The sequence below is a fragment of the Lycorma delicatula genome, chromosome 1, assembly GCF_047948215.1.
Source record: "Lycorma delicatula isolate Av1 chromosome 1, ASM4794821v1, whole genome shotgun sequence".
In the NCBI taxonomy this organism is placed as follows: domain Eukaryota; kingdom Metazoa; phylum Arthropoda; class Insecta; order Hemiptera; family Fulgoridae; genus Lycorma; species Lycorma delicatula.
In genome coordinates, this window is record NC_134455.1 from 63,222,552 (window position 1) to 63,245,960 (window position 23,409).

General features: G+C 28.6%; 1 protein-coding gene across 2 annotated transcripts in view; it reads left to right on the forward strand.

The window, feature by feature from the left end:
- Window positions 1–20,116, forward strand: part of LOC142318976 (protein GDAP2 homolog) — a 322,594-nt gene extending 302,478 nt beyond the window's left edge. For both annotated transcript variants that reach the window (XM_075355719.1, XM_075355728.1), the window contains exons 11-13: window positions 8,059–8,113; window positions 10,593–10,736; window positions 16,592–20,116. In XM_075355719.1, the coding sequence (XP_075211834.1) occupies window positions 8,059–8,113; window positions 10,593–10,736; window positions 16,592–16,633 (241 nt within the window). In that variant the 3' untranslated portion in view covers window positions 16,634–20,116. The remainder of the gene's footprint in view (window positions 1–8,058; window positions 8,114–10,592; window positions 10,737–16,591) is intronic.
- Window positions 20,117–23,409: the final 3,293 nt, after the last annotated feature.

Sequence of the window (23,409 nt, forward strand, 5' to 3'; positions counted from 1 at the left end):
AAATTTGGGTATTTAGCATATACTAGGATTGTTTAGAATGTTCTCGACCTAAAACAAAGGTGGCACTAGTATGACCAAATGACTATGATACTTATTGAGCATGATCCTTTAGATGGCTTACTGCAATTTTGAAGCACATATCTTCAGCGGCAATCGAGTAAATAAAACAAGTTTTTGCATTTTTTGAAAAACGGATAAAATTGAAGTTTGAGCTGTTATAAAGTATTTTGTTTTAAAATGTTTGACCCCAATGGATAAAAGAATTAGATTATGTTGTAAAGAGTTCTTCCCCTTTGTTGATTAAATTCAGGCTGCTGAATTTAAATGGGGTTGCACATCCATTCAAGATGAATGAAGAAACCACTACAACTGAAAAAATTGTTACTAAATCCAGTCTTATTAAATGATTCCTGACTTAAGATACACAAGTTTATTGACATTGCAAATATCTCAATAGACAGCGTCCACTACATTTTACATTAAATTTTGACTGTGGAAAAACTTTCTTCCCAATGGTTGCCGCATTTATATTAACAGTCGACTGAACATTTCATTTAAAATGAATTTGACTGAACACTTCTCAGGTGTGTTTGACTTATTTAAATGCAATTCTACCAAGTTTCTTCTATGTTTTATAACAGTACATGAATCATGGATTCATCATTATATGCCAAAGACTAAATAGTGATTGGGAGTAGATGAAAGCGAAAATGGTTCCATCTGCAGAAAAAATCATGACTGTTTTTTTTTTTTTTTGGAATTCTTGTGGTGTTTTGCTTGTAAATTACCAGGAAAATCCTATCTGGCAGTACCATCACCAATGAGTATTAACTTCAATATCGTCCAATGAAGAGACAAACGTCCATGTCTAGCAAAAAAAGTGCTTTTCACCACGACATTGAGCCTGCAAACAATCTTGGGTTGTTGATGCAAAACTTCATGGTTACACTTCAAAGTACTAAGTAAGTTTGCCAGATTTATTTCCCAGCAATTACTTCTTGCCATACTTGAAGAAATGGTTTGCAGGATGAAGATTCACTTCAAATAATAAGATCAAAGGTGAGACAACCGCTTATTTAGCAGAGTTTGGTTGGATAAACCGTGTTATACTTAAGTATTAAAGAGTTAGAAGTCATTGAGCTAAGTATATCGAATTTCATGATTTGAAAAACCATTGAAAAATAAAAAAATAGCATTTTCTGGTTTTTCTGTCAGGCCGATAACTTTTGAAACAACCCTCATATGTGAACAAAATATATCTTCAGTTTTTTAAATTATCTTTATTTATATATATATATATATATATGAATTCCATTAGATTTATAAAATCGTAGATGATTTTAAAATGCATTTAATAATTTGTATTTATTTCAATGTTTTTAATTGATATAAGTAAAAATATTGTACTGTTTATTAGCCTTAAAATATAAAGCACCTTCAAAATGAAAATTTAATTGAAATATGTGCAACTCAAAAATACTTTATATAAAATTCACAGTTCAAAAGCTTGGATTAAATTTTTAATTATATCTAAATTTCATTTGAAAAGACTATGTTGTTATAACTCCCAGAATGCAGTTAGAATAAAAAATTTTGTTAAGTAGATTAACATTAGCTACTAGATTTTTGTAAAATTATCTGTAATTGCATTAATATATTTTCTAAGTAGTAGAAAATTGATTTATTATGCTTAAGTGTTACATCATATTAACCAACATTTTGGAAAAGTGAAGAGAGAAAATAGTTTCTAAATATCCTGTTATTTCAATTAATAATACAGTTTAAAAAAATTATTATGACTCAGTTTTTGTTATTTTATTTTGTGTATTTTTTTATATAATTATATGCACAAGAAATACACAAAACATAAATTAAATGTGAAAACTTTTTTTTTTGTCTTCAGTCATTTGACTGGTTTGATGCAGCTCTCCAAGATTCCCTATCTAGTGCTAGTCGTTTCATTTCAGTATACCCTCTACATCCTACATCCCTAACAATTTGTTTTACATATTCCAAACGTGGCCTGCCTACACAATTTTTCCCTTCTACCTGTCCATCCAATATTAAAGCGACTATTCCAGGATGCCTTAGTATGTGGCCTATAAGTCTCTCTCTTCTTTTAACTATATTTTTCCAAATGCTTCTTTCTTGATCTATTTGCCACAATACCTCTTCATTTGTCACTTTATCCACCCATCTGATTTTTAACATTCTCCTATAGCACCACATTTCAAAAGCTTCTAATCTTTTCTTCTCAGATACTCCAATTGTCCAAGTTTCACTTCCACATAAAGCGACACTCCAAACATACACTTTCAAAAATCTTTTCCTGACATTTAAATTAATTTTTGATGTAAACAAATTATATTTCTTACTGAAGGCTCGTTTAGCTTGTGCTATTCGGCATTTTATGTAGCTCCTGCTTCGTCCATCTTTAATAATTCTACTTCCCAAATAACAAAATTCTTCTACCTCCATAATCTTTTCTCCTCCTATTTTCACATTCATTGGTCCATCATTGTTATTTCTAATACATTTCATTACTTTTGTTTTGTATTTGTTTATTTTCATGCGATAGTTCTTGCGTAGGACTTCATCTATGCCATTCATTGTTTCTTCTAAATCCTTTTTACTCTCGGCTAGAATTACTATATCATCAGCAAATCGTAGCATCTTTATCTTTTCACCTTGTACTGTTAACTCCAAATCTAAATTGTTCTTTAACATCATTAACTGCTAGTTCCATGTAAAGATTAAAAAGTAATGGAGATAGGGAACATCCTTGTCGGACTCCCTTTCTTATTACGGCTTCTTTCTTATGTTCTTCGATTATTACTGTTGCTGTTTGGTTCCTGTACATGTTATCAATTGTTCTTCTATCTCTGTATTTGAACGCTAATTTTTTTAAAATGCTGAACATTTTATTCCAGTCTACATTATCGAATGCCTTTTCTAGGTCTATAAACGCCAAGTATGTTGGTTTGTTTTTCTTTAATCTTCCTTCTACTATTAATCTGAGGCCTAAAATTGCTTCCCTTGTCCCTATACTTTTCCTAAAGCCAAATTGGTCTTCTCCTAACACTTCCTCCACTCTCCTCTCAATTCTTCTGTATAGAATTCTAGTTACAATTTTTGATGCATGACTAGTTAAACTAATTGTTCTGTATTCTTCACATTTATCTCCTCCTGCTTTCTTTGGTATCATGACTATAACACTTTTTTTGAAGTCTGATGGAAATTCCCCTTTTTCATAAATATTACACACCAGTTTGTATAATCTATCAATCGCTTCCTCACCTGCACTGCGCAGTAATTCTACAGGTATTCCGTCTATTCCAGGAGCCTTTCTGCCATTTAAATCTTTTAATGCTCTCTTAAATTCAGATCTCAGTATTGTTTCTCCCATTTCATCCTCCTCAACTTCCTCTATAACACCATTTTCTAATTCATTTCCTCCGTATAACTCTTCAATATATTCCACCCATCTATCGACTTTACCTTTCATATTATATATTGGTGTTCCATCTTTGTTTAACACATTATTAGATTTTAATTTATGTACCCCAAAATTTTCCTTACCTTTCCTGTATGCTCCGTCTATTTTACCAATGTTCATTTCTCTTTCCACTTCTGAACACATTTCTTTAATCCACTCTTCTTTCGCCAGTTTGCACTTCCTGTTTATAGCATTTCTTAATTGCCGATAGTTCCTTTTACTTTCTTCATCACTAGCATTCTTATATTTTCTACGTTCATCCATCAGCTGCAATATATCGTCTGAAACCCAAGGTTTTCTACCAGTTCTCTTTATTCCACCTAAGTTCGCTTCTGCTGATTTAAGAATTTCCTTTTTAACATTCTCCCATTCTTCTTCTACATTTACTACCTTATCTTTTTTACTCAGACCTCTTGCGATGTCCTCCTCAAAAATCTTCTTTATCTCCTCTTCCTCAAGCTTCTCTAAATTCCACCGATTCATCTGACACCTTTTCTTCAGGTTTTTAAACCCCCAATCATTATCACCAAACCCCATTTCATTATCACCAAATTATGGTCGCTATCAATGTCTGCTCCAGGGTAAGTTTTGCAGTCAACGAGTTGATTTCTAAATCTTTGCTTAACCATGATATAATCTATCTGATACCTTGCCGTATCACCTGGCTTTTTCCAAGTGTATATTCTTCTATTATGATTTTTAAATTGGGTTTTGGCAATTACTAAATTATACTTCGTGCAAAACTCTATAAGTCGGTCCCCTCTTTCATTCTTTTTGCCCAGCCCGTATTCACCCACTATATTTCCTTCCTTGCCTTTTCCAGTGCTTGCATTCCAATCTCCAACTATTATTAAATTTTCATCTCCTTTTACGTGTTTAATTGCTTCATCAATCTCTTCGTATACACACTCTACCTCATCATCATCATGGGCGCTTGTAGGCATATAGACGTTAACAATCGTTGTCGGTTTAGGTTTTGATTTTATCCTTATTACAATGATTCTATCGCTATGCGTCTTGAAATACTCCACTCTCCTCCCTATCTTCTTGTTCATCACGAAACCTACTCCTGCCTGCCCATTATTTGAAGCTGAGTTTATTATTCTAAAATCACCTGACCAAAAGTCGCCTTCCTCTTCCCACTGAACCTCACTAATTCCTACTATATCCACCTTCATCCTACCCATTTCCCTTTTTAAATTTTCTAGCCTACCAACCTTTTTCAAGCTTCCAACATTCCACACTCCGACTCGTAGAATGTTATTTTTTAGTTTTCTGGTGACCCCTTTCTTAGTAGTCCCCACCCGGAGATCCGAACGGGGGACTATTTTACCTCCAGAATATTTTACGAAGGAAGGCGCCTCCATCATTGCTATATGAAAATGCAGAGAGCCACATTTTCTTGGAAAAAAACAGCTGTAGTTTTCCATTGCTTTCAGCTGCGCAGTACTCAGAGGACTGAGTGATGTTGATATGGCTGTTTAAGGCATTGTGGCTCACGCCCCTAACAACTACTGAAAGAGCTGCTGCCCTCTTTCAGGAATCATTCCTTAGTCTAGCTCTCAACAGATACCTCTCCGATATGGTTGCACCTTCGGTCCAGCTACTCTGTATCCCTAAGCACTCAAGCCCCCTTACGAACGGCAAGGTCTCATGATTCATAGAGGGGGATGTGAAAATTAAGTGGTGGTTAATTAAATTTTAACAATTTTATTAAATTGTTAAAATTTAATAAAAGTGGTTTTATTAAATTTTATTTTATTAAATAAAATAAAATTTTTTATTTTATTTAATATTAAATATATTTTCTGTTCATAGGAAAATTAAATTTTTATAACCGTAATTTGATTAAATGATTAAAAATAATGAGTAAACCTTATACACGAGGATCTAAGTTTAAACTCACTCACCACTGTGACTCACTGCATAATAGCATATGAAATGAAAAGTACACCAATTTTATTTCAACATGACCTCAAATTGAAATTATGTTGTATGTTGTCAACCATAAATTGAACATAACTCAACCAATTTGTATCAAATTTTAACATGCTTTACTTAAGATGCATTACTACAGCACTTTTTTTTTCACTTCTGATACCACCATTAGGTATGTTTCAGAGGATGAAATGAATGATTTTGTAGCGTGTGTGAAAATGTCATGCCCGATCAGGATTTGAACCCGGGACCTCCGGATGAAAGGTCGAGACACTACCATTTGCACCACAGAGACTGGCATATCTAAATTTCAGTTTAATTATGTAGCAGTTTTGGAAATTTTTGAGTCAAAATTTGATACATGAATGGTATATTTGTAATCTTCATACCTCAAAACGTAAAGGAAATTCGTTTCCAACCGCCAATTTCACCATGCAACCAAAAAAGTACATCAAATTAAGGTTATGTTATCAGTTGTTGACCTTAAATTGATCATAACTCAGGAACAGCTCAACCAATTTCTATCAAATGGTCACATGCACAACTTTTGATATACTACTACAGCATATCTAAATTTCAATAAAAATGTAGTAAAATCAATTCTTCCTGTATTGTTGCTCATATCTTCCTCTGTACTAATTTTATATATATATATATTTACTAAATATATTAAAGACTAAAAGTAAAACTCAGCAATCCATCACAGTATAGAATCTAAATGTTTCTTATCTTACTTCTTCATTTGTGCATCAAAAGCACTTTAAAGGATTTTCCCTCATTGTCAGTTGATGAAAAAAAAAAAACTTTAAAATTACACATTAAGATATTTAAATTATCACCTATACAGTGTAAAATATGCAGTCAAAAATTAAGTTTGCTATTAGAATATTATTTTTTTAATTTCCTGTACATGCTTGTGGCCAACCACTATGTACAGTACTGTATTAATACTTTATGAATTTTAGGTACTTACGTATTAACGCCACCACAACTACAGCTTTATTTAAAAACAAAGTAGTCAATCGGATTTTGGTGGAAAATGAACAGTCTCTTTATTAATTTTAATAAATGGTTATTTATATTTATTTATTTTATAAATATAATTTAACCAAACTTAACCTACGCTCGCTTCGCTCGCTAACCTTGACTAATTAACCGTAATTTTTTGAGTATTTATTTAATAAATTCAGTAATTATTGCAATTATTTATTATTAAATAATCAAAACACTCTTGTTAATTAGTCAAGGTTAGCGAGTGTAGGTTAAGTTTGGTTAAATTATATATAAAATAAATAAATATAAATAACCATTTATTAAAATTAATAAAGAGACTGTTTTGAATCTTTTCCACTGAAATCTGATTGACTACTTTGTTTTTAAATAAAGCTTTAGCTGCGGTGGCGTTAATACGTAGTACCAAATTTTACTATAGACAAAAATTCAGCTTGATTAATCTGCAGACAGAGTTTGATAATGATTTTCTTATCAAATCTGCTATAGATAGCAGCACTTTTGTAAATATTAAGTAAAAGTAAAAAAAAAAAAATATATATATATATATATAAATTATTTTAAGTGAATGGTATTTTTGTATTCCTCATATTCCAAAACATTAGAAAATACAATTTTATCCCCCAAACCCACTGTGCAACCTAAGTAATACTGTATTTTTCTTGAAAAAAATCAATAAAAAAATAATTAGTATCCAAGCACAGATATTAAATATAACTACTTATCCAGAAAGAAAGAACATTGGTAATGTATTCTTTCTTTTATTATAGTAGTTATAATAATCATAAGCACAAGATAATTACCAACAATATCTATAAAAATAATATGAAGAAGCCTCAAGGAAAATACTTTTTTAGCTTTTTATCATATGTGAAAATTATGAATTTCTTTTTCGTATCTTAAAAAATTATTGAATTATAAAATTATGAAAAATTCATTTTAACTTTGATCAGGTGTTTACTTTCAATTTAAAATTATTTTTATTAAATTAAAATAATTTTATAAAAATCAAGTAGGTTTCTCAAAAATGTTAATGTTTTTAGTTTAGAATTTTTTTTCAAGATTGTGTTCATAATTATTTCAAAAATTGATAATGTTTTTCCCAACATTCTGACATAAACTTAAATAAAATTATAAGTTACCATAAAAGATGTATGTGATGATATTGGAAGTCAAGTTAAAGCTGCTGATGTATAATAAATGTATGCTTACCTGTTTTAGTGTGCAACTTTTTAATTATACTATTATTGTATTTTAACTGGAATTTGTTCCAGAAAACAGAACTGGAAAGAAAAGTAGTAAAACCAACAAAGTCATTGAAATCTGATCTAAACCTGATTTTTCTTTCTCAAAATAACATGTCTTATGAATGACATTTGGATTTGAAGTGACAAACTTAATTGCGTTATATTCTTTCACTCTATTCTGACCTATTTCTTTAATCTTTACTGCTCTACCATGTAGTAATTAACTTTATTGTTGCTTAAACATTTAAGTTCTGTTATGTCTAAGTGGTAAATGGGTGTATGTATCTATTTGTATTAATATGTTTGTGTGTGTTTGTTTTGTGTGCTTGAAATGACTAAAGTATCTTATTTTATTCTTTATTCCAGGTATAAGAAAAATTTAAAGGCCTTTTACGTAGTTCATCCAACATTTTGGACTAAAGTGAGTAGTTGTTTATATTCAGTAATTTTTACTAGTGTTTAATTAATAACATTTAGGGTAAACATGCACGAAAGATTAAATTCTGGATGTTTGTGTTGCTTCCTCCATTTCATTATAGATTTTATTTGCATTTACAATGGGAAAACTGATTTTTATTTTTTTTATTCTCCTTCAAAAGAATAAGTTATGGAAAAAGTCAGAATTGGTTTAGAGAATAAAATACATATTTGTTTTTACTGATTCGTTTTTCAGTAAATACATGTCAATAAAAAATCGGAACTTTTCAGTTTTTGCATATGCTGGTAGTATTTACTATAAACTATATAATTTATTTTCTATAAATATGTATCTAAATAAACTCCCTTTTACTTAGTAAATAGTTTTTGTAAATACTGGACAATTTTTAATGTTGCTTCAAACCGACTTGGAAAATAGAAAAAAGTGTTTGTAGTGCAATCGTGACCATTTATATTAATGCATAAATATTATAATTAGATTACTTTGGAGAAACCTGCATATGAAATGTGATGAAATTGCAGACGAGAAAAAATCTACAAAAAAATATTATGATTTAGATGAGTTACATTTTAAAGGTTTAATATGTTGCAAATGTGAACACTTAAAATTTTTGAATTATTGTCATTAATGACAGTGATTGTAGTTAAATATTGTGAAAATGAAAAAAAAAATCCTGCTGAATTAGTATACTAGCAAAACAGTTGATGGGAACTTCCATGGATGAATTGAAATGTTTGGTTTTACAATAAAAACTATTTATTACCTTCGATGAAAGAAGACAAAAAGCAAAGAGTGGAGGAACATAGTGAACCTTTAGCATTCAGGTAGAAAACAAAATCAAACATTTACATTTGGATATAGGTTTAAGGTATCATGACACACATTGTTAAATGCAATCATTTAGAATTGTATTTTACAAGAATAGACATAGATTGGTACTTGATCCATTGTTAATATAATAGATGGAAAGAATGCCAAACATAAGTTGTTATTCGATTGAATAACCAGACGAATGTTGGCAATACAAAGGTGGAAAGATATTTCTCTCACAAAGATGTCGCAGTGAATTGAAAATGTTGCAAATTGACTTGTGCTCATGGAAGTATCACTTGAGTAACTAAAATGGATCATGGTGTGATAATTAAAGATGAAATGTTGAAATAAATGAAAAAATATTAAATGAAAAACAGTGCTTATAAAGAAACTATTGAGATGTAAACTCACTAATTTGAAATAAAAAATATTGTGTTTTTATAATCAGATTCTTTTTATTTCATGTAGCCCTAACTCATAATTTATACAGTAAAGGACTAATTCAAAAAATAAATGCTTTTATACATTAAATTGTATTGTGGCATCCTTCCTTGCTGAAATTTGAGTATTTATTGTAATAAACATTAGCAAATACAAGAAAATACATATAAATATTAAAATCTAAAAAAAAAAGTTTTTTTACTTCAAGTGCAGTATTTACTTTAACTAACCCATATTTACTTTTCTGAACAATAAAAACTATTATGTATTCACTAGTCTTTATTCATTTCATCCAGTATTTCAATTTTCATTAATCAAAGCAGTAGTAGGAGGCTGTGGTAATGAGAGATCTATATCTCGTTGATACAATCTTTCTATATAATCTAACAGATAGAATTTATTTAGAAAAAGAAAGTTAGAATATTAGAGAATTTCTATTTTTGTTGATGTTTTAAAAAGGAGTGTTTTGAATATGTCAAAATTTTTCAATTCTTGTTTATTTCAGTCCATGTACACTGCATGAATTTTCATATTTAAAGGCATTCTAAACAACAGATGGGTTATTTTCTGTTGGGTTTCAGTGAATAACATCTCGTAGTATTTCTTGAAATCTGGTGGAATATGTAGGAACTACAATGGATAAATTTGCAATTGATTATTTATATTTTCTCTTTATAACACATGTGGGTTTTCTATAAATTTTTCTTACAGAAAAAGTTCATCATCACCAATACAGTTCCAGAACCATATCCACACTGAATATTGTTAGTGGTAAACAGGAAAATATTCGTGCAGGGTCTATCAGCTTCATAGTAACAGCTGAATGTTTTATGAATCAAGAATTTGCAATTTAAAATTTACTGTCTGCTATGTTCCCAAGGTTAAGTTTTGGCAGTATTCCTTATGACTGGATGCCATTTGTAATGTTCACCTTCAGAAGATGCCACTTGTACATCATTTTTTTTAAATCATAAAATTTGTTCTAGTATTATGACTAGATGTACTAAATTATTTTAACAAAATGAAATGATAGGTGAAAAAATGCTGGCTGGACTCTTGATACCATCCTATCTTGTAGGCTAACTATTACCAAAATGATTGTGAAATTATTAGTCTAATAAGAATGGTATTTTCATTGCTAAGACCAACTGTAGCAACTAATTTACATTTCTTTTTCTTTCATTATACGTAATGTGAATTGTTACAGATGATGACTTGGTGGTTCACCACATTCATGGCTCCTGCTATTAAACAGAAAGTGCAGAGTTTATCTGGTGTGGAATTCTTATACAGTGTTATGAGCCCAGATCAACTGGAAATACCAGCTTTTATTACAGAATATGACATGACCGTAAGTGATATTAATTAAGAAAAAACATTTATTTGTGACTGCAATAACGTTGAAGTGTTGAATTGTTGTACAATAATGCAAAAGGTTATTTTTTTGAATAGTTTTCTTTAGTCCATAAATATGAGATATCCATACCTCAAGATTATTTTAATGCACTGTGAGAAGAGATGTCTTCATGTGCCTATCTTGATTTTGTCACCTTAACTTTTATGTGTTTTTGCGTGTATGTTATTGACAAAAGAAGAAATAATGATTATTTTTAACATTGTTAATCTTGAATTACCATTATAGATGGCCAAGAAAAATCAAACAACAGTTAAACAAACAAGTAACCATTGAAAAATGTCCTTCAAAAAAAGATGGTGCATAAATTTACCATCTGGATATCACACAGCAAACATTTAATTTTTGGGAGTCCCTTTCATATTGAATTCATGAGGATTTTCTTACCCCCAGATACAGAATGAGATATTCACATTATATGTATTAACTTTTTCAGTAAGATGATCCAATATTATCAAGTCATTCTTTACAAAGCCTTAATCTTCATGCTGGAACAGTTTCATTGCGAAATAGGCTCACACACCATAGTCGGTAGACTTCAAAGCCAGTAACAACTGTAAGCATTTCCTTAAAAAATTCTACTCTTTCATCACCAGCATTGCTAATTTGCAGCTTGCCTTTCTAACAGACTTTTTAGGACTTTACAAGAAAGATTCCCTTTACACAGATTATATTATATTCCCTTTTCAAATTGATTATGCCATCAATGAATGTTATTGTCAGTTGGAGGATCACAATTAAACTTTCTACAGAAAGGATGTTGAACAGTAACTGCAGATTCACACTTGACAAACTGCAAAACACAGAAGGTTTACTGTTTAGGAGTCGCCATGTTTGCTAGTGGAACTGTCAGTCAGAAAGATAGGGAATCAATCTATTAGCCATGCGAACAATTAAAACTGTCATTTTTGGTCTTTGATTCTAGCCTTAAATCGACATTGCACACTTCATCCAATCATCCAAGAGATATTGTAACAAATTAAAACCCCAATATTTTTTTTCATATACACCCAGTATTTAATTTTATTTACCTTAAATATGTGAGTATATTGCACTGTTGCTAGGAAGAGCGATCCCCATTGTTTTTCCAATCAGATTAGATTTATTTCATTTACCATTCTAAACCATAAAAGAAAATTGCTTGTCAAAATACGAGGGCTATTCAGAAAGTAAGGAACATTTCCACCTGACGCCGCCAGGCGCATGCCAGTTGTGTATATATTGGTGTGCTCGTGCTCGGCACCTCAGTCAGCATCCAGCCATGACAACAGGAACATCTCCACATGGCCTGTTTTTTTTATATTCAAATTTGAAATGTGTGCTGCAATGAAAATCCCGCCAGTTGTGACGTGCGGTCTGTGATTAGTTTTTTGTTGGCAAAAACTTCAAACCAATAGAAATTCATCGGGAACTGTGTGAAGTGTACGGGAACAACGTAATGAGTGAAAGTTCTGTCAGGAAGTGGTGCATTCAGTTTAAAAATGGCCGAACAAACGTTCACGATAAAGAGAAGAGTGGACGTCCGAGCATTGTGACTGACGATCTTATCTCCAAAGTTGACAAAAAGATTCATGAAAACCGTTGTTTCACAATAACTGAGCTTTCTCTATGTTTCCCACAAGTTTCATGGACTTTATTGTTTGAAATTGTTTCACAGAAGCTAGGCTACCACACATTTTATGCAAGATGGGTGCGTCACTGAGTGGTTGAGATCACAGGCGGCAGAATTCTATAACAGGAATTTCAAAGCTTGTCCACCGCTATAAGTGCCTGAATTTGCATGGTGATTATGTTGAAAAGTAGTATTTTAGTCCCTCTTTTACATGTATATAATAAAAAGTTTTTCTTGTACTTGGTTTTTAAAATTCCAAAACGTTCCTTACTTTCTGAATAGCCCTCATATTTAATTACTTAGTGGCGGGCTATCAACACTCAGTTACCAGAGGTATAGTCCTCACAACACAATTTCCACATGTTGAAGATGAAAACTTGTGTCTATTATTTTCTGTCTCTTCTTATTTTGATCTTAAAGTTAAAAGTAATTCATGTTTTAACAAGAATACAACAAAGTTTGAAATATTTATGTTGTAAAGATTATTATAAAATTTTAACAAATTAAGACTGTAACAGACAACTATGTGAACACACCCATCTGTACCATATAATCAGTAGATGTATACCAATATCTGCAATTGAATACATTTCATATATACAAAATGATGTCATTTTGTATCGACTATATTTTTATTTTATAACTACAATTAATATATGCTTATATAAACAAAAAAACTACTTCTACTACTACTACATCTTTTCAAACACTACATTGCAAAAAGGAATAAAAAAAGATGTTTGATAAGTTACATTACACAAAAATTTAATTTTTTTTTCAGATTTATGTAATACAAGAAACAAAAATTGTAGTATATTTCAGAAAAGAAATTGTAGTATATCTTATGAACTACTTAATGAAAAATTTGAAAACCGTACTAGTGCTTATTCTTTTCTATTTAATTCTTGTTCTTTACAGTTTATTTAAGGATATTATGAAAAATCATGCATAAAAAATGTCACCTTTATCTTTTACACATGTAGAAGAAAAAGGTAATCTTTTTCTGTCTGTTTTTCTGGTAGTGTGATCTTAACATTCCATATCATATCTTAACATTCCAATATCCTCACTTTATCTTATAAACCCCACATAAATTGTATAAATCAGTATTTTTGTTGTTTTTTTAATTATAAATATACAAATAAGGTAAGAGTTGTCTTATATCTGCACTTGGGTGGATTAAGTTGAATTATATATATTTGAATTTTACTATATAGTATATAAATATAGGAATATAGTATATAGTGTGTAGTATATAAATAAAGGTTTAGTATGGTGCAAAATGAGTACAATATTATAAAAAGTGGCTAGCACCAAAATTTTAAAAAATTGTTAGTTATTGGAGGTAACATATGCTTTAATTTAACATGTTATCCTCATATTGCTTCCAGTTAAATTGGGTGTCAATGGATGATAGAAATAAATAAATTTTATTAAACTAATATAATTTTGATAAACCAATACATCAGATAAGTTGTGTTATTGAGGGAGAAGTGAATTGGCCCTTCACATACATGCAATATTAAATCTTTTTTTTTCTGTATTACTCTTGGTAACTTTAATTTATTTAAAGAAATAATATAAGAATTATGGTAAATTACATGAAAAATTTCCCTGATGTTTTGTTTATTATACAGCATTAATTTGAGTGTTTTATAACTTGTTGATAGATTAATTACAAAATTACTGTATTATGTATATTTAGCAACAGAGTTCCTAACAAAGTAACAAACAGAGATTTTGTTACAAAATTTTGAAAGTTTTCAGAACGTAGTACTATATATTTTTTTTAAATTTGTTATTACAGTTCACAATATTTACATAATTGCAATTAACAATGGTGTGAAAAAAGATAGTAAACAAAAAAAAATTTGCATTAAATGGGCAGGAATCTCAACCATCTTTTATAGCAGAATATAATTGTTTCATGTAAGTGTGGAATATGAAACAGACATTTTACTTTTCTTTAGAATTGTTTCACTCTGATAGACATTATTCTCTCCTTACAAACAGCTGATGTCAACAATTTAATTTAAATTCTTTAACCTTTTCAGGCCTGGTATTGCGTTTACACGACTACAGTAAACTGTCCGCACAGACTATGGTTGTGTAAACTCATTTTCGAACTTTATCCTTTGAGTACTATCATTGTGTTAATGCAACTAATATAATTCTTTCACTGATATGTGCTGCACTTTATTGACTTTAAAATGAACTATTTGCATTATCGACAGGTTGCAACTAGCAGCTGAAATAGAGAAAATAAAATCTTGTTACCAGCATTCTAAAACTAGGTTCTGTAAGATTTTTGAACTCTGTTAGTAAATGTATCCGATTCTTCACATTCATGTCCAGAATTTATTTTTTATTGTTAAAGCACTAATAATGCCCAAAAATTTACATTCACCAATATTTTGAGAAACGATGGCTAGACACATATTTGAACATTCTTAGTACGCTTCATTTTGCCATTAATAATAGATCAACTGCTTGGCTTGAATTATTAGATAAATTAAAAAAAAACCTCAAATGTGTTTTATTCTTTTCAAAATGTAGAAATTGACGACTCCAAAATTGTGTTCAAAAGTAGGCTTAATTTTGTTAATGTTTTAATAAAAATTCTGTTTTAAAATTTGTTTGCAAAAAAAAAAATAATTTTAAATTTTAAATAAATTAAAATAATATTCATTCCTGGAGATTGTGAAATGATAAATGATACAGAGAATGACTACATAAAGATGAGTAACTTTAATAGAATAAAAGTCTGAGAATGAACTAGGATTTACAGTATGTTAGTCCCAAAAAGGTTATTGGAAATATTGATATTAAACGTGTAATTCAGTGAAAAAAATATTTATTTATATCTTTAAAACTGAGATCTTTTACATAGCTGTCATATTAACATTATGCATTAAAAAAACATAAATGGCAGGTAAATTTCTGTTCTTAAATATTGTCATGTGTTGCGGCTTGATCAGGATATTGAGAGATTAACAATTTAAAAATGTTTATATAATTACAATTTATTAGTTTAAGAACATAAGTAAAATAAGACAAATGAATAATAACAATGACAACAATAATAATAATAATAATAATAATAATAATAATAAGCAATGATTACCGAATAATAACATTGATTAAAATATAAATAATTTCAAGTAACAATAAGATTCATTTACAGGTAGTTAAACATGAAAACCAGAATTCAGCTCCATTGATGAAAGATATTATAATGACTGCTAATATTTACACATTTAACTACTGGTATTGTTTTACTACGAAGATAAGATTAATCTAAATAATTTTATTGCAACTACCTGTTCTGTTCACAAATAAAACTCTCCAATAGTTTATGAATGAATTTAACAATTTATCCCGTTCTCTAATTTTCAATCAGTAACTCACCAAACAACTTTCCACAGTCACTCACTGTCCACACTAGAACACTTGTGATGTCACATCAAACACACCGTTCAGCAGTACAGGTTGACAGATAACGCTGTCTTACAATTGCGTTGAACACATACGCTTATACTCGCTTCTTACTCCTTGCTTAATACTGATCTTAACTCGTCTTTTGTGGAGTATTTATACTCTTATCCTATTGACCTGCAGAATTACCCAAGTTGAAGTGTGAAAATGATCATCAGAATCCTTACATTTCCTATGAATTCCTACTTTGGTTCGGTAATTCTTCTCATGGAACAACATTTGTTGTAGGTGTGTTGTTGGCAATATTATAAAGAATGATTGTTAAAATGGACCTGTTAGCCATAGAAAGAGGATTCCTTTTAGTCCTGTTCTGGATTTTTTCCATTATTATATTTTCTACTACTTTCTTCTTATTTGGCAGGAATCCATTACTCAGGTTCGTTATACTGGTCTTGTTACAATATGTTCTTAACACTTTTTTTATTATCGCAGAATTATGGAGCTTTGAATTTACTATGACATTGAAATGGGACATCTTTTTCTTCTTTTCATTATTTGCTGTAATTCATACAGGTTTTCTTTGATAATTAAATTAAAACAAGTTTTTCTTTAATAACTCGTTCTCACTGACCCAGTGTAAATAAGAATTATTAACCTGTTTAATGTAGAACTAAATAAGATAAGAATGCTATTATTTTGCCCTAATAGAGTATAAATTAAGGAAAAAAATTATATTCTGTTTCAGATAAATGGTATCCGCTACTTCCAGCCTGGTTCTACAACCTAAGCATGAATGTGCCATGGTGCCATACACACTGTTCTCAGCTGTTATGCTTTATTATACCAGTTCTTGTTGTGCATAATGTGTGTGTAGGATTTTAAGGAATGCATTTTTTGTGTGTGCATTTCTACAGTTCAAAGTTGCTGAAGTAAATATTAAACATATTGTTTATTAGTTGTTATGTACTCATAAATTAATACCTGTTAATTTACATACCTGTAAATCTGTTGATGATAATACTATTGTTTCATTATATTATTGAAAAGTTTATTATAAAGTATATATTATTATTGTTAATATTTTTTTATTTCTGTTGCTACACTGTAATAATTATTATTAAAAAATGCTTAGATAATAAGTCCTCCCATGTATAGTTATAATATTACTGCTTCAACCTTGTTGTATAAAAGTAATATAACATGCATCTCTTTTAGATTATTCATCATAAGTTTAATATATTATAAAAATAAAAATTTATATATATATATATGTTATATTAATTCTGGTATATTAGATATTAAGGTGGAACTTATACTGCTTTTATGTGTGGCTTAAGTTCTTAGTGTAATGAAGACTTTTAATCGAAAAAGAAAATGATTAATTAACTTTTTTCTTTTTTTTCATGATTATTTAACTGCAGTAAATATTTTATTCTCTTCATAGTTGTTAATGCTTATTTGAAAAAAATTACTGTATAGTACTACTTAACGTTTTTCCTTTTTTTAATTTATATATTTGAAGTAGGTTTTTATTTCTTATTTATGCACAATTTTAGTCAATATTTTTAAGTAAAAATATTTTTTTCTAAAACTATATTATTATCAAATTTTTGTATGTTATGTTTACTATAAAATAAATCATATTTTTTCTTGTAATAAATGTGCTGCTGGCTGCTGTTTGTCAAATATATATATATATATATATATTTATGTGTGTGTGTATATCCTTGTTGAGTATATTCAACAAGAATCTAATGCATCATTGTTGTGCAGTAACTGTACAGCTTTTGTCAGCTTTAGGACTAGTAAATATTGGTATTTCAATAAAACTTACTATTTACTGCAGGTATGGTTGCTACGTGGATTATTTGTTTATTTATAAGTTTTTGCAATTTTTAATTTTCACTTAGCAAAAATTTCTGATATTTTTCTTTTTATGTTTTCTACTACTTGTTTATCTGTGAATGTTATTTATTAATTACAGAGAATTATATACATTTATATATATATATATATTTTTTTTTTTAATATGTATTTATGTTATAAATATAAAAGGAAAACATAATTTTCCTATCACAATTTAGGATTGGCAACACAATTGGCTATTAAAAAAATTTTGGAGTGTTAATAATGATGACAAGTGATATGGATTTGTTGTGAAATAAGTTACCCAGTGATAATAAAATAGATGTTTGTATTTCAGTAGTTATAATTGATGTAATAGTAGCAGTAGTTTTCTTTTTAAACTGTCAAAAAAATAAATTATGGTGCACATTTTTGTCAAGTATTGAATCAGTTCTGTGCCAGTAATTAAAAAAAATTTCATGATGTTTATTTACTAAATACTTATGTATTCCACTTTTGGGTAGCTTTCTGTAGTCTTATTGAAAAAAAATATTTCAAAACTTATTTAGATTTTACACAAGGGATGCAACTACCCGATTCAAACATTAATTAAAAACCTGATTTTAAAAATAATGAATTTGTAAATTAATCAAGCAATCCTGTCAAGAATATTATATTTATAGTACCTGCAGTTATTTTAGGTGTCTCAGGTAAAATTTGGATTTTCTGATCGTACAGGACGTAACTGTTGGATGCTTGTGTGTATGTATGCGTTTACATGAATGCACGCATGCATGTCCTGTGTTTGTATGTGTATGTATCTATGTTTGAATGAGAATAAATTGAGAGAATGTGCATATGCACATAATAAGTTCATTAATTATGAATAGCGTAGAAGCAATCTCTGTTACATTTGTGATCAATATTTTATATATATTACGTATTTATAATAGTAAACATGATAATGTAATTTATTATATAATGTAAGACCACATTATTTGCAATGAATTAGCCAGTGATAGTTTTTTGTGAAATATTGAACATTTGTGATGTTACCGATTTAAAAAAAGTTATTTTTTATATAAAAAACTAAAAATCTTCAACTAGTTTTGAATTTATTATTCCTTTAATTATGTTGTTAATTATTCTCCTCAAAGCAATCATAATTTGTAAAAACAAAAAATAAATTGCTTGTTAAATTGATTAATCGTTATTATCAGAATTACGTTAAGAAGTTTTAATTAAAACGTTAGGTTTGTTAGATATTTTGATGAACAATAATTAACAATAAGTAAATTTATTTATTTTTAACTTAGTTTGTAGTTTGAAAATTTGATTGTACAATGAGTATGATCAGACATTGCATTAATATATTTTATAAACATTATTAATTTATAAATATAATATATATAATTAGATTTTTAATAAATAATAGCTTTTCCCCATTATATATTTGTTTTATTACAATTTAGTCAATTTTTTTGTAAAGATGTGTATGAGAACATTTTCTTTTTAACATTAAAATTCTTGTTTTTTTTTTTAAATGTTATTTGTTATAAACTTATTCAGGATGATCAAAAAGCCTCCGTAGAATTGAAAGATAAATTATTAAATTGAAAATGTAACATGGCAACTCACTTGCTTTTTAATTAAAAATGTTTTTCATTCCTAACTAACCCAGAAGATCTGAGGAAAGTGGTAAAAAAAAATGAAAGATGCCTATTTCAAATTATGTGAATTGTCAGTTTATAATAATGAATTGTTTTGGTTTTTAATATATTGACATTATGATTCCTTTTTACTAAACTCAACTTTGTAAATTTATTGGTCATGACAATTATTACAGATTGATTTTTTTAACAACTATTTTTTTTATCCTTTCTCTCCTTATAAGGCTTCATTCTATTAGGATATCCTAGATATTCTTCATTCTATTATTGACTTCATTAACTTAATTTTTTTGTTTGTATATCTCATGGGAAATATACAAAATATTTTCCATTAATATGATATACTTTTTTAAATTAAAAATGTTATATTTTCTGAGTTTTTTGTCAGCCTTATTTCTCATTAAAAAATTCCTTTTTTTGTATAACAGAAAGTAAGTGCTGCTAATAGGAAAAATAAAAAGAATCTATTTGTTCATTTAAATCTTGTGCCATAATTCATATAAATTATGTTTACATAGTGATGTCTTATTGATCATTCTGTAATTTATCAGTACATTTACTTCATTATTTTTTTTTTTTATTAATGCTTTTTATTTTCATTTTTTATTTAAAAAATAATAGTTTATTTTTAATTAACTTTTTTCATGTATTAGGTTTTTTAATTCTCTTGAACGGAGCTTATGTGTAACACCAACTGCTATAAATTTAGTTTTATTGTACACTTTTTTTTAATTATATAATTTTTCTTAAATGTATGTTTTGATTTTTTTTCTTTGGTTCCTTATTTTTTTCTATGCCAAGCATCTATTTCATTTGTCATTGTATTGTTGCAATTATGTAAGTTACATAATGCAGTGCAGTCCATGTGCATTATATCGTTATTTAAATTACCAGTTGTTGCCGTTATTGCCTGAATAAAATAAATGTATTAAGCATAATAAGTAAATTGAATAATTGTATTATACATATATGTATATATTACCTATAACTTAATTGAATATAAGTAAATTATGATTATTGTAATATGTTTAATATGCACTCCACACACACCATGATTGTAGTACTTCCTTATCTCAGTGTGTCGTAAACAATTCTAATAAATATATGCAGTTCTTGACAAAAAAAACCAATTATATTAAAAATTATTTGTAGTTGTAAGAATGGTGAATAACGATATGGTATTATATATTTTATTATGTATTATTCAAAAATGAATATTATAACAATTTATCATTTTCAGTCTCATTATATTTTTTAAACACAAGAAGTTTTTAGAATTATACAGCTTAAATTGATAACATTTCTTACCTCATTGTAAAAATAAGATTTTATTATGATTATATACTGTACTATTGTTCATATTTATTTCTCATTTATTACATTGACTTCTATTGCGGGCAAACAGTGGAACCCAAAATAATAGTGGTAATCGGGAACTTGGACCCTGCTCAAGTTACTGATAATTTACACTATATAGAAAATTAGCTTATTAACTTGACATATTACAATATAAAAAACTGCTTTTCGTAGAATATAGATATTTGTTTTATTGTATTTACTCCACCTAAAACCAATTTTTCTAATTCTAGCTGTTTTAATTACGTGAACACTAATCTTGTCCTTTTACTAGATACTAACAAAAATATTTTCAGCTAAGCTGATTTAAAATTTTTCTGTTTTCAAAAACCTCTGTCTTTATTTTTCCATGCTTCAGGCAAGTACTTTGTAAGTTTTATAAAATAATACTTTAATAATATTCTGTAATATAATGATAAATATTTTAAAAAGAAAGTTGACACAAATTAGGGAAATTTTTATAGGAAGAATGCCAGTGATGTAAAACATTTATTTAAAAAAAATGTGTATTATGGAGTATTATAGTAATTTATGTCAAAAAGCATGAGCCGTAGGGAAGCTAGGAAAAAATTAAGAGGCTTTTGATATGTGGTGTTGTAAGGTAATTTTGAAAACTAGGTAGGTGGGTTGATAAATATGAAATAAAGTGGTTTTAAGGTGAATTTGAGAATGGTTTATGGCACAATCTTCTAAAAAAAAGAATGAGGTTGGTGGGCAATGTATTATGTATACAGGATTAGTGAATTTTGATCTAGAAAGAAGCTCAGAGGATAATTTGGTTAAAGAAAGACAAAAATTAGAATTTATGAAATATATAAATGAAAATATAAATTGTAGGATGTAAGTTGAGGTTGATTTCTGCAGAATAGGAGGGATGGAGATATGTGTTAGATTAGTCAAATAACTGATGGCAAAAACAAGCATATGAATTTTAGGCACTGGTTATTCAATTTAACTTTTAATCACGTTACTGTCAATATGAAAAATAAAACATCTTTCCATGCCTGCCAAAAAAATAGGAAATAATATTCATTTCTATAACTTATTTTATTATATAGCATATGTTATAATAACAGATTATTTATCTACATAGATATTATTTTTCTGCATGGATAGGCCTTCGCATGTAGTTATTCTTTTCTTCCAGAAGTTCTTCATTCTTTCAGACTGTTTAGCTGAATGTTCAGACTGCTGAGTTTTATCTTTTCACCTTTCAAATTAAGAAATTCAAGAATTTTTTTCTTTTTATTCTCAATTTAGACAGTCATTTTCTGCAATGTTGAACTTTTTGAGTTCTTTCATCTGTTAAATATAACCACCTTGACCTTTATAATTACAGAGTTTATTGAAAATCTGTTTGTTTAGCCTTGATTGGTTCATTCAGACCATGTATCCATACAATTTTAGTTATAGTTTTCTTATTGTTGTTACTTCAATTTTATCTTATATATCTTTATTTGATCTGTCTTCTTGTTTTCTTCTTGGATATTAATCCTTCTTAAAATATTTCGTTCTATCTGGAGTAGATTTTCTATTCCAAATATATTTGTAGATTCCATGCTGTACTAGATGACTCGTCTTATAACTGCTCTAATGCCTTAATTTTGCATTTATAGAAAGGTTCTTTTTATTGTAAATATTTTTTGTGTAAAAGTTTAGTTCTAATTTCTGTTTTTTGGTCTCAAATCACTAGTTTATCTAGTGATAAGATAAGTTAGTTAAAATGGTCCATGATCTTAATTTTGTCATACTTTGTTTCTGTTTGGAATATTTACTGGCATTTGTCATCATTTCTTTGAAAAGAATATCTGCAAGCCTGTTTTTTCATCTACTTCTTTCAATCGGTTAATTTGGTTGATTGCTTCTTGTTCTGATCGTGCAGAGTGCTAAACTTCAAGACATTCAGTCTTGACGTTCTAATTCTTTGTTACTATTTTTGCAGATTATTTTCCCAGAAGGGTTTGACTTATAATATTATTTTGATGACTGTCTAAAACTAAGTTGAAAAGCATTGTTAAAAAACTACCTCTTTGTCTTAGTCTTGTTTTTATTTGGAATGATTTCCTGACTTCACCTGGAGACTTGACTTTAGGTAACAATGTTAAAATGAGATTAATTAAATTTATGGATTTTTGGTTAAATTACTATTTTAATTTGTTAAATATGGTTTCTATATCTACTGAATCGTAAGTCTTTTTAAAATTAATGAATAAAATAAAGATGTATTTTGGCCTTGCATTGTAATATTTTAATATCATTTTTAGACTGAGGATTTGTTCTGTACAAGATCTATTTTTTCTGAATCCACCTCGAAAATCCAAGCTTGAGTCGATGTGTGGTTCAAGTTTGTTAAGAAATAGTTTGGTAAATATTTTATACATGACAGATAATTTTGAGATTCCTCTGTAGTTATTGACATCAGTTTTTGAGACTTTTTTCCGCAGTGGATGAGTTAATGCAACAAGCCAATCATCTGCAATTTTTTCTTCTGTCCAAATTTTCTGGAAGAGTTTGATAGTTTCTGTTTTGAATTTCTCATCTGCAAGCTACTATAATTCTATGATAATATCATCCTCACCTGATGATGCTTTATTGTTTTTGAGCAAGTGGCTCACATTTTTAATTTCTTCCCTTACCTGGTGTATTAAAATCAGGATTCTGTGTTGTGAAGCTTAAGTGCAATTTTGCTTTG